General features: G+C 37.3%; 1 protein-coding gene across 1 annotated transcript; it reads right to left on the bottom strand.

Moving 5' to 3' along the window:
- Window positions 1–2,872: 2,872 nt before the first annotated feature.
- Window positions 2,873–4,815, bottom strand: LOC145114469 (3-ketoacyl-CoA synthase 20-like). The gene is made up of 2 exons (XM_079050483.1): window positions 3,957–4,815; window positions 2,873–3,871 (listed from the first exon to the last, which is right to left on the bottom strand). The coding sequence occupies exons 1-2, from the start codon at window positions 4,548–4,550 to the stop codon at window positions 3,068–3,070; spliced, it is 1,398 nt and encodes a 465-aa protein (XP_078906609.1). The 5' UTR covers window positions 4,551–4,815; the 3' UTR covers window positions 2,873–3,067.
- Between the last annotated feature and the right edge of the window lie 8,095 nt (window positions 4,816–12,910).

Genomic DNA, 12,910 nt, shown 5'->3' with positions numbered 1-12,910 from the left:
TCGAGTCAACAGTCCATGTTGACCCAACTCGTCGAGTGCATCTATGTGACTCGTAGAGTTCCTCCTGTTCTCAGAAAATCGGGAAAACTCCAACTCAACTCGCCGAGTTGTCTCATCAACTCGTCGAGTTTGCACGTGTCCAGACTATAGGGGAAAACCCTAACCGACTCGTCGAGTTGGCTCATCAACTCGTCGAGTCCCTTCAGTCCATTTTCTCATTCAGACGATTTTAAGCATAACTAAAGTCCCATACTCTAGATCTAGCCTCCCAAGGCTGAAATACCACCTAAAGCTGCAAGCTTTACATCCATGCATGGCACCTAGGGCTCAAAATGCCAAAACAAAGCTCTATAGAGGGTTTAATGTATGCAACTTGGCCAATAGCTTGATAAAGCTTGAATCTTTAGGCCCAAGGGACCTCATACTGTCCAGACCTGAAGTTTCAACTTCATGGCATGCTCAAACAACTCAAAGGCTCAAAAGGAAAGATGGAAATAGCCACAAACTCCCTAGTGAAGAGATCTAACCAAAGAATGATCAATGTGATAGCTTTTTACCTCCAAATAGGGCACAAACCCTGAAGTGATAAGGGAGGCGAAATGAAAGGCTTAAGGTCCTTTAAATAGGGCACAAACCCTGAAAATTAGGGTTTTCACACTCAGCTCCTACTCGTCGAGTTGGGGTCCTCCAACTCGTCGAGTAGACTCTAAAAATCACACGGGTATCTCCACCTCTACTCGGCGAGTTGGGGCCTCCAACTCGTCGAGCCGCCCTGGCAAAATGAATATAACTTAATTAAATATTATGTCTGGGAGTCGGGATGTTACAATACTGTACCCCTAACATTTGTTGGGTTTGACAACCTAACAGTGCTAAACATTTGTCTATAATCTATTTTATACAATCTAATGCCTGTGTGGTTGCACTCATTTTTCTTATGCATAATAGACAAATGTTATTATTCGTTTTTCTTATGAATATAAGATAAATGTTATTACAAATGTCATGTTTCTTGGAGTTACACCGACCGACGATTTCTATAGACACATCTTACACGTTTGTCTTATATGTCACGTCCATCGACACTTTATGTAGAAATGCATGTCATATTTATATTTTGTATTTTAAAAAAAAAAACTTTACCAAGGTTTGAAACATAAATTAAAAAAATAAGGCGTCTTTTGAAAATATTAATTTTTTTTTGAAACGTCAAATACCAAGCGGAAGCCCTTCCGCTTTTGGGCTCGAGCTCTTTTACAGGACAAACCCTCACCATTTTTAATGAGATTCCAAAGAAAAATTCCCCGTAAGAGGCCACCAGAGTCAAACTCCCCACCTTTCCGAGATCGGCTGGGCTTCATTGGTTTGAAAATATTAAATACTTAGTAGGTAAAAGGTATAATTAAAAACAAACAATTGAATTTATCTTGCATTGAATTGGCACACTGTTTAAGAAAAAGAATATCGAATTCTACCTTTACCACCAAACATCTATTTTTATTTTCATCTATTTATATTTTTAAGAAAAGAAAAATATATTCTATCAAATAAAATTTAACTATCATCCTCAATTTGCATGATTTTTTGCTATTTTGTTTCACACAAAATCATTCGCGTAGCACCTGTGTTACAGTTTAAATATTAATTTTTTAAATAAAAGTTTTTAACAATAACAATAAGAGAAAATTTGGATAATAACCAAAAAAGGAGATTGGTTTGAAGAAAATAACCAAGGAAAATCAAATTTTGGAAAATGACCACAGGATCCGCAGAGCACCCTCTGCGGAACCATTAAATGCTCTGCGGATCCTCTATAGCTCTGTGAAATTGATGTTTTTTGATTTTTTTAATTTTTTTTTTCGTTTTTTTGTTTTTTTTTTGCGTTCATTTTCGTTTATTAATATTAATTTTTTTTAAATGCACTAATACCTTATGTGATTATGTAAATAATTTGACAAAAAAATGTTAAAAATAATGAACTTATGTTTGATATCAGTCCACAGAACTCTTTGGGAATCCACCCTCTGCGGATCCATTAAAGCCCCTGCGGATCCAGCTACAACTCTGCGGAATGTTGGTTTTTTAATTTTCTTAATTTTTTTTTCGTTTTTTTTGCGTTCACTTTCGTTTATTAATATATTTTTTTAAAATACACTTATACCTTATGTGATTATTATGTAAAAAAATTGACAAAAAAAGGTTAAAAATAATGAAATGTTTTATTAATTTTTTTTTAAATACACTTATAAGAATCAGTGTACACCTCTGCGGAGCAGTACACACCTCTAAGGATCAGTGTATAGCTCTGCGGATCTGTGCACATCTCTAAGGATCAGTGTACACCTCTGCGGATCAGTGTACACCTCTAAGAATCAGTATACACCTCTGCGGATCAGTGCACACCTCTAAGAATCAGTATACACCTCTGCGGTATATACTTTTTTGACAAAAAAAGGTTAAAAAAATTAATAAAACATTTCATTATTTTTAACCTTTTTTGTCAAATTTTTTACATAATAATCACATAAAGTATAAGTGTAGTTAAAAAAAATAATATTAATAAACGAAAATGAACGCAAAAAAAACGAAAAAAAAATTAAAAAACCAACATTCCGCAGAACTGTAGCTGGATCCGCAGAGGCTTTAATGGATCCGCATAGGGTGGATTCCCAAAGATTTCTGTGGACTGATATCAAACATAAGTTCATTATTTTTAATCTTTTTTTGTCAAATTATTTACATAATCACATAAGGTATTAGTGTATTTAAAAAAATTAATATTAATAAACGAAAATGAACGCAAAAAAAAAAAATAACAAAAAAACGAAAAAACAATTAAAAAAAATCAAAAAACAGCAATTCCGCAGAGCTGTAGAGGATCCGCAGAGCATTTAATGGTTCCGCAGAGGGTGCTCTGCGGATCCTGTGGTCATTTTCCAAAAAAAGACCGAATGACTAATGACATATGTGGATTACATAATAATAAATAAACAATTACTATTCATTTTTTCTCAAACATCACCATAAAATAATAATAATAATACAATCTTTATTGTATAACACAGTATTATTTTGAGGGTTCAAAAAAGATGGGTAATGGTCCATCACCGCACTCCACGTTAACTGGGAACCCATCAATCTCGTTCGTCCAAGGATTCATCTCATCATAACCAACGGTCCTCATTGCACGCCACACCACACTGCTACATTTAAACCCCGACCCGAATGCAATCTGCCACACCCGATTCCCTTTTTTGACCCGACCCTTTGCCTCTGCGTACGCCAGCTCGTACCAAATGGAGCTGCTGCCGGTGTTGCCGAACCTGTACAGCGTCATTCTAGAAGGTTCCATGGCGGTCTCATCAAACCCTAGGTTTTCCTGTAATTTGTCAAGCATAGGCTTCCCGCCGACATGCGGGAGGAAGTGTTTGGCGGATTTGCTGTAATTTGGTATGTAAGGTTGGATATTCGCCGTTGGCCGGAGTTTTCTTGTGATGCTGTTTGTTAGGTACCTGAGTTTCTCTGATAACGGTAGGATTAGTTTACCTAGCGTGGTTACGTTTGATCTGATGACGGTGGATGCGACCTTGAAAAGGTCTTTGGTAATGGTGACGCCTCTTATCCCGGCTTCGTCTTCTTCCTGAAAGATGCAGTTGTACGAAGGGTTGGAACTCGATCCGTTGGTGTGTACCGTGTGGAGGAGTTTGTATTTGCAGTTGTGATGATCGGAGGGACGGTTTGAGAGGAGGATCGCCGCTCCGCCGACGCGGAATAGGCCGTTGGTAATCATCATGGATCGATTGTCTCCAAGGTAGCCGTTCTCGGTTATGCCCTCTGTGCTCATCACTAAAGCATAGGAATCACGATGCACCTGTGAAATATCAGCATTTCTAGTTAGTTTTTTTATTGATATCAAATCATAGAATGTTAGAGATTCTATATGTTCATATATTAACCTGGAGGAGGTTTTGTGCAAGGCCGATTGCGATGAGTCCTGAAGTGCATCCCATGCCAACAAGATTGTAGCTGATGATTCCTTCTTTAAGCTTATATCTGTTCACAATCATGCTAGAAAGTGATGGCATAGTGTTATAAATACTACAATTCACAACCAGTATCCCAATGTCCTCACACTGTACACCTGTTTTAGCCAACAACATGTCTATTGATCCAAAAACAGTCATCTCCATTTCCCTTCTGGTTTCTTTCAAGCACGGATCAAAATCTTGTTTCAGGTAGACCTCTGCAAAATAGGTTGAGTCACCGAGTCCTGACTTGCGAAAACCCTTCCTGATAAAAGTCATCGTGTCTTCTGAGTAAATTCCCATGTGCTCTACTTTCTTGACCCAGAACTGATTTGTGGCCTTCTGAGCATCTGGAGGCTTGTAGCATGCGAAATCTAATAAGTAAACTCCTTGTGAACGTGAAGTTCTTTTGGTGATGAAGAAACCTAATAAAAGAAGACATGTGAGTAAGGTTATTAACATAAGTTTTGCTTCGGGAATGAAATGGTCTTCCAGGAGATTCTTCAGAGTGACGACGATGGGCATGATGTTTGGAACTTAAGTACAAACGAAATCTTTTCAATGGGGAATGTGTTTACTGATGAAGCTTCTTAAATCTTGTGGCAGGTGTGAGTTTCATGGAAGGTTTCTATGAAGCTTTATAAGCGTGGAGCTCTAAGTCAGCTATCATGGTTATCAAAATTTTAAGAGCATTGATACCAATTTTCTACCACGCCATAGTGATTTGGAAAAGTATTTACCAAATACTCGTTTAAAAAAGTATTTACCAAGCATGGTAAATGTAACTTACACTCCACTTTAAATTTTTTAAATGAGATATCAAATACTCTTCTTCCTATTTATCTTCCTCGTCGCTATGTCAAATAAATGTCAACATCAACACATGATTAATAGAAATAATTAGTGGTATCCACGTCTCATAATCTTATACGAGTAGAAGGATAATTAAGAAGAAAAGATAGAAGGATATTTAATTTTTCTTTCTATATTGAATAAATAATAATAAATAGCTAGTGGCTTCTGCATGTTTGACTTACTCCATGACAAATTTTCCCGTTGTTAAGCCTTCCATTTGACTTACACTATGACAAATTTTACCGTTGTTAAACCTTACATTTCAACGGACTTCACAGGTGTGTTGATTGTTACAACCTAAGAGGATGGTCATCGTGAAACGCTAAAGGTGGTGACGAGGCATATTGGAAAGAGAAAGTTAGAGTAGAGTAATCCAGAACCCCTCCATTCTCTACAAGCCGACGATATCTATGTCGACGGCACAAGTTGTCGGTACAAATGCAAATATGCCGACATGTCGTGGGTAGACCAACTTTTTTTGACCCGGAGTCCTGGATATCTATGCCAACGACTTGTCGTCGCCATAACTTCGGCAGGAACGAAAGTATTTACGCGGTTTTCTCAAAACATATGCCGATAAATTATCGTTGGGAGAGGTTATGAGAAATATAATTTCCATTTATTTATATTCCATGTTACAGAAAAAGAAAACGACGACGTTTTGTGGAAAGCTATCTCGGCGACACGTTGTCAGTACAGATTGCAGGCGATCCGTGTGAACTCTATACCAACGTCGTTATAGAGGTTTGTTTTTTTATTCACGATAAGTTGGAAACAACGTAGTTTTCATTAACCCTATACCGATGAATTGTCGTCGGCATAGGGTTCAAATGTCTTCAGTACCCTAACCCCTTCGTCATTCACAGTTGCACGAAGAAATCTATATCCCAAAACTCTCTGAACCGACGACCTCTTTTCCGACGCTTTCACCGCCTTTCACCGGTATTTTGCTTCATTATACTTTTGCTGATTTCACACATTTTGGGTCCGATTTTGAGTCTTTTGGGTTTCAATTTCGAGAAATCCGGCCACCATAGACGACTTGTGACATCCCCATCTTCACGGCCAGAAAAGACCGATTTTTGTTTATGCTTTATAAAAATCAGAGTACCTCTTTTAATAAAAATGTTGCGGAATTTGTTCCCAGAAAAACATGATAAATACGTTATCAAAGCATTTCCGAAGAAATGTATTTTTATTCATTTTAAAACATTGCGATATCATCGTCAATACAGAAACATAAGCATAAACAGAACTTACATTCATTATCACTAGTGATTTATATCTCCTTAATCTCCCAGTGTAATGTAACTTCATATCGACACCTGTGATTCAAATAAACTGAGTGGGTCAGGTTGGGAAACCTGGTGAGTACATAGGGATTTCAATCCCACGATGTTATATCATATATATAATTCAGAACTCACAAAATATACAATTTCACCATATATATATATATATATATATATATATATATATATATATATATATATATATATATATATATATATATATATATATATACATATAAGCAACTCTTACCCCACCACGTTAATCCTTACAACGAGACTATCCATACTCTCAGATCTAATTCATACTCTCGGATCAATAATTGTGCCCATTCCATACTCTCGGATTAGGGACGAGTGTCTATGTGTAAATCCATTCTCCCGGATTAACGACGAATGACTATGTCCTATCCATACTCCCGGACTGAGGACGACTGACTATGTCTTAATCCATACTCTCGGACTAAGGACAACTGACTACGTCTTAATCCATACTCCCGGATTAATGACAGTTGACTATGTCCAATCCATACTCTTGGACTAGGGACAATGACTATGTCTAATCCATGCTCACGGATCAATGACATACACTAAAGTTCTATTCTTTGAGTATAACTCACTCGTACTCGTAAGAAAATACTACCCAATATTCCTCATAATTAATTTAGGTTTACTCTTTATCCTAAATCATCATATATAATCATGTATGTTCTTTAACACGTATTTCAGACAACATCAATTAACTCGCACATAAACATATAATTAATACTTCAATCAATACTTGTATTAAAATCATGTTCATGAAAGGGACTATGCGCTCACCTGATATGGTGGTGACTCGGCACTCGGACAGCACTTCGTTACTCTTAAAACAATTTCCTTCGACAAAACCTAGTACCATTACCACTAGGGTTTAGTCTAATATTTACCGAGACTAATTAATAGTCTAGCAATTATTACTATTATATAAGCGTTAAGAAACACTCTTATATAACTCATAATAATAGCCCAAACAATTATTTTAAGGTCCTAATAATGTTACTATATTAAAACATAAGCTATACTAAAGATAGGGTAGGCATAACTCACTTACAGCGGGTTTTTCGCAAAACCGGGCTTCGCTGGAGCAGCGTGATGAAACAATGAATCGAGTATAAAATGAATCAGAGTTTAATGATCAAAGTAGGATTGTGAGATTTGAACACAGATGTAAATATGATCTTGTTTCAGCTCTATTACACTCTCAAGTTTTACAGAGTACAAATGACAATACTGTAAAGACTCGTATCTATGACTCTAGTAAACACTCCTATTTATAAGAGAGGAAAGCGTACAAAAAATATACTAAGGACTATGCGTTAAGCTTTGAATACAATGCCCTAGTAAAACAGATTACATAAGATACGAAGACTCAGTACATTCGAAGACATGAAACCCTTCGACTGATTACAACTCTATTTACCCTTACAATCTCCCCCTTTGTAATCAAAGTCGAAGTCTTCAACTTGTAAACAGTTGAATTGAATACATCATCACTCTTCGTATCTCTGTGTACCATGCAATGACCTTCTTAATCTCCTTCTTGTCTCCTTCATTATTCTTCCTGCACTGGTTCATACAAACAATTAAGTTCGTATACTGAGAAGTTGCATATCTCTCCACTGCGCACGTTTGGAACAAGAACCGCTTTGCTCTACCAGATTTGTCTTTTCCTGCGAAGACAATCCCCAATGGTTTTAAGCAGATTTCACCATCTTCCTATTTCTTCAGGTCTGTTTGTTTCTTCGTAGGAGCCATTGGTGCAGTAATTTCAATACCTTTCGCAGTAGCCAATTCCACATCAGTTTGAGCAAGACACTCAAAATAATTTTCAATAAAGATCTTGATGTGTTTGACTCCAAGTTGGAAAACATCTGGCTCTGTTTCTTGTTGAAAGGAGAATGACTTGTCTTTCAGGATTAATGCAACTTGTATAAGATCATACAAGTTCATTATCGGAAAATTAGCAATGGTAAACTCATAAACTTTTCCATTTGATCTGATCACTGTATATTTGAGATTCTGAATAACATTTTCGAAAACCATGTCTCTTTTGATGCTTATAACTTTCTTGATTTTCAACAGTGACCAGACTTCTTCAGGTGCTTTCGCCAACACTGAATGAAAACGAATTTTTATCTTCTTCCCTTCTTCTTTGTCTTTACACATAATTTCTGCTTTAAACTGAGGCATGATGAACATCATTTCATTTATAGGAAAGGCAAGCTGACTTACATCAGTGTTTGTAACCACATAACTTTGTTTTGGCACCTTTTCGAATGAATACATATGATCAAACATGACTTTTGCCTCAATTGTTTCATAGTTGTATTGCTTCGAAGGATCTCCTTTTTCCAAACCCACAGGGTCTTGTGCACGAAGAGCCATAACACTTTGAATACGCCTCATCTTTTCCAACTCCGCATCCACTTCAACCTTCTTTTCTTCCTTAGTCTTTTCTATGATCTTGGCTTTACCTTTATCTTTAGACTGAGACTCTCCCACCACCATCTTTGTTTTCGAAGCACTTCCAGCAGCTTCTCCAATCACAACACCTTTAGTAACTGGTCTGGTTATCGGAACCGTTGTGACCACAGTTGAAGTAACTGAACCAGCAGATACAATAACAGGCTTTGTAGTTGGGATCTTCGAAGAAAACACTTTTCCCACCACCTTCGAATCTTCTTTACTCGCCTTTACTTCTTCACCAGTCTTCTTAGATTCATCTATCTTTTCTCCCCCTTGCACCCCTGTGAAAGTAGGTGGGGGCATCTGATACGGTTGGAAGAAGACTTGAAATGCGAGTAAGAGGAGATAATTGTTTGTGAAGAATAGCTTCGAACTGGATGAATTTTTGAGATAAAAATTCTGGAGTGATAAACGAAGTGGACACTGGTTTCACAGACAACTCTTTCAACTCTTTTAGCAAAACAATCAACTCGCTAAAATTCTTGTTCTCCAATTCAGAAAGATGAGTAAGTTGAGGACTCATGCTTTCGTATAATTTGACAAATTTGGTGACAGCGTCACAAATAATGTCAACCTTCTGATGGATTGAAGTATAATCTTGTTGAACACTTTGAACTTCTCTCTGCATGTCTTCACGAAGTTCACGAATTTGCATGTTGACATCTTCGCGTACCTTCTTAACTTCTTGAACAAAAAGAACATGCCGTTCTTTTGTTGTGCTTTTCAGATCCTTGACCTCACCCATAAAATCAGATCGTTGAGATTTAACACAAAGTTCGTTATTCTGATCATTGTAGTCAACCTTCTCCAAAATAACGGACTCGGAATCTTTCACCATTCCGGAGACTTTGCTGATTATCCGTGATTCCATCATCTTTAACATAGTATCAACTTCCAGACTTGATACTGATGAACCTCCCCCAAAATCAGCTTGAGATTGAATAATAGCATTCAACTTCGTATTCAAAATTTTGTACTGCTTCATGGTCATCAACATATGATCTGGAAAATTTTCTTCTTCTTCATCAAACTTTAGATCTTCAAAAGTTCCTCCAAAACCTTCGTTATCAGTTTCATTCTCCAGCATCATTGTATCATCGACAGGTGAAGTAGGTTTGGGTGGATCAGTAGATTGTGAAGAAAAGATGGAAGTGAAAGGGGTACTACTTATGTTGTGGAATGTGGGTGAATCAGTTGTTGAAGTTACTGGAGGTAAAGATACGATAATATCAGAAGTGACATTAAGATTACCTTGAGCATCAGTCTTCGCACCTTCTTCACCCATGTTAACATTTGTATCCGTATTAGATACGTCTACAGTGATGTCAGAAGTTCGTGTCTCCTCATTAGATGACTTGACATGCGAAACTTCGGGTGGAATAAGACTTATGTCTTTAGGAATCGAACTTTCTTTGACAAGATCAGCTTCTGGAGTGTCAGGAATTCTTTCTTCGTCTTCTGTTGAAGTAGTGGCAATGATAAGTTTTCTGGACTTCTTCGTTTTCTTTTGGGTCAACTGTTTTGCCACATCTTCAGCCCTTCGTTTCTTTGATGATGGAGAAACAGGCGCTGGAACTTCCCTGAATAATACACCTTGATGTGTATGTTGTGGTTTACGAACAACGTGGGGTGAAGATTTTCGAGACCTCATCTTAAATCTACGAAAAACCCCAGTCTTCGAAGGGATTATTTCTTTTTCTTGGGTTTCTTCAACAGTAGGTGAAGTAACTGGTTCTGTAACAGGCATAGACACATCCGATTGAACAATTTCTTCGACTATTACCGGTTTCTTCTTAGATGACTTCTTGGGCTTCGTTTCCTTCACCGGTTTTGCAGAAGAACCAGCTTCATTCTTCTTCCCCCTTTTCGATTTCTTCTTCTCTTTTTCCAATAGAACACCAGTTGTCACTGTGGTATCTATTGTTTGCAGATAAGTCAACAAAACTGAGTTCGTAGGATCAACTCTTTTTAGCATTGCATCAGGAATACGAGCAACACTTGGGAACTCATCAGCATCATCAATTACCTCCTTTGGACTGCTATATACATGAAAAGTGACTTTTTCTTCGTCATTGGCTACTAAAATACCCTCTTTGTTGTAGAAGTACTGCAAGATCAAACTCCAGTATCTTGCACACGAAATATCATGTACAGCGTCCGTGTTGTCAACACTTTTCTTGAACTCCTTCCATAACTGCGAAGCATAATCCACCGGTAAATCATAGTATAGCCCTGCAACCATGGCGTATACCTCCATTCTTCCTTTGTCTAACCCCACTGTTCTACCAGTTAAGCAACGCAAAAAGATTCCAAAAAGAAAATTCCAAATCTTAGGAAGACCTGACTTCTTGAAATCACTGATTTTGGATAGTGGTGGTTGATGTCCCATCTCGTTGAACATATGGACAATTTGAGGATAAGTAAAATCCTCATACGGTGGAGAATTTGGAATATCAAGAATCTGACAGAAGAGTTTCTTTGTAAGTCTAACCTTCTTGTCATTGATTAGGTTAAACGTGACTGCATCAAAGGCTTTAGAAATTGAAGCTGTTGATCCCGCCTGAGATAACCACGAAATCGGTACAGAGAAAGAATTGAACATTGCCTTGGATAAAACATAATTCTTCAAGGCAATCACAAGCATCTTCAATTCTGCAGGGTACTTAGATACATCAGCTTCAAATTGATAGTTGGTACCCTGGATCTTCATAATAAGCATGGAAGTAATATCTTCTGGAGTTTGAGAAGGTTCAACATTGACATTAGCAGTATTCGCCATTGTTAGGGTTTTGAAAGCTTGAAAATTCAGAGAGAATTAAGAATTATCTTTGAATGCGTAAAGTGACAAAAGACCCTTGAATCCCCTTTTATATGTAACATTCCTGTTTGAATTAAAAGCGGGATGTGCATTTAATGACTGCCGACGTGGCACCTTGAAAACCGGACCACTACTCCGTAGAAATAGCCATGCGTCAAAAAGTAACTGTCCCATCGCCATAAAACCCGGACACGATATCACACGTCATTGAAAAACAGCCTGTTTTGTTTGCCCCAAAAGAATTGTAATCGTCGGACCCCTTCGGATGGAAGTTAGGCTCTTTCACTTTTGGGATGAAAAGCGAAGTCATATGCCAGATGTTTGAAATCATCAGCATGAGTTGGTGTTACTCAGAACCTCAAGGATTTCGTGAGTGCAGTGTTCCAAAGAAAGTTAGACAAGAAACAATGAAATAAAAATTTTGGGATTTTGTGATGTCAAAAATTTAATTTGACACGAATGCAGTTAAACCCCGGGCAAAGGTTGCTTCGTTAATCATCAAGAGAGATGATCAACAGCTTGTATATGTTCCCGTGAATTACAATCGAAAACTTGTAGAGAAGTTTCGAAGGGCATCTTTTGTAAGGCTACATAGGTGGCTTAATAAATTTCGTTACATATCAGCCTTAACATAAGCTGAGTAATTGTAACAGAAATTACTTGTTTGACCAGTGTAGTCAATGACAAGTGTGTTTTGAAAAATGTTTAAAGTAACTTTGGAATTCGAAGTAAACTCACACGGAAATCATATTCATGAAAAAATTTGTACTGGATCTTGTTGGATAACAAACATCGTAGGTTTCGAATGTTTGATGAAGATCATTCATATGAAATGAATATGATTTGGAGTTTTGAAAATAGGTACTGAAACAAATGTTTCGTAAAATCTGGAACATAGTTCCCCGTCAATTCCTGCAAGAAATTTGGGTTTCACTTTCATCACGGTCTCATGATGTAAGATCATTAACACAGATTGTTGATATGTCTAAGTCTCGATTGGTTTGATCAGAGACCTCTCGGACATATGTCTTTGTGTGTGATTGTGAAAGGAATTTTAGATGAAAAAGATTGGTGAAGACACGAAGTGTACCTCTGTTATATTTGGACAAAACAATAAACTCTTTACTCATATGAGAAGAGTCAGGTAGCTCAGGAGACTAATGTGAATACAAGCCTGATTGGGAAGAAATCTTCGTATGAAAAGTTCATTAAGGCTTTTGTACACACACATTGAGTCGTTGGAGGCTTCGGACAACATGCAGCAACATGCTTCTAGGGACATCTTAACTAGTTCAAAATAAGTAAAATGTAAAGAGTTGTAAGAGTCATTTACCTGACCATAGATCTGCAAGCATGTGCCTCTTCGTATGTTCAGAAAGATCTGCAACAAAATTCTTAAAGAAAAAATATAAAAT

The sequence above is a fragment of the Lactuca virosa genome, chromosome 5 (genome assembly GCF_052849685.1).
Source record: "Lactuca virosa cultivar CGN04683 chromosome 5, Lactuca_virosa_CGN04683_v6, whole genome shotgun sequence".
Lineage (NCBI taxonomy): Eukaryota > Viridiplantae > Streptophyta > Magnoliopsida > Asterales > Asteraceae > Lactuca > Lactuca virosa.
This window is presented reverse-complemented; position numbering and strand designations above follow the sequence as displayed.

Excerpts from the sequence above, each read along its gene's own strand:
- LOC145114469 (XM_079050483.1), bottom strand. The coding sequence starts at position 4,550 with ATGCCCATCGTCGTCACTCTGAAGAATCTCCTGGAAGACCATTTCATT. Across the intron at positions 3,872-3,956 it reads TTGCACAAAACCTCCTCCAG|GTGCATCGTGATTCCTATGC; the intron begins GTTAATATATGA and ends GATATTTCACAG.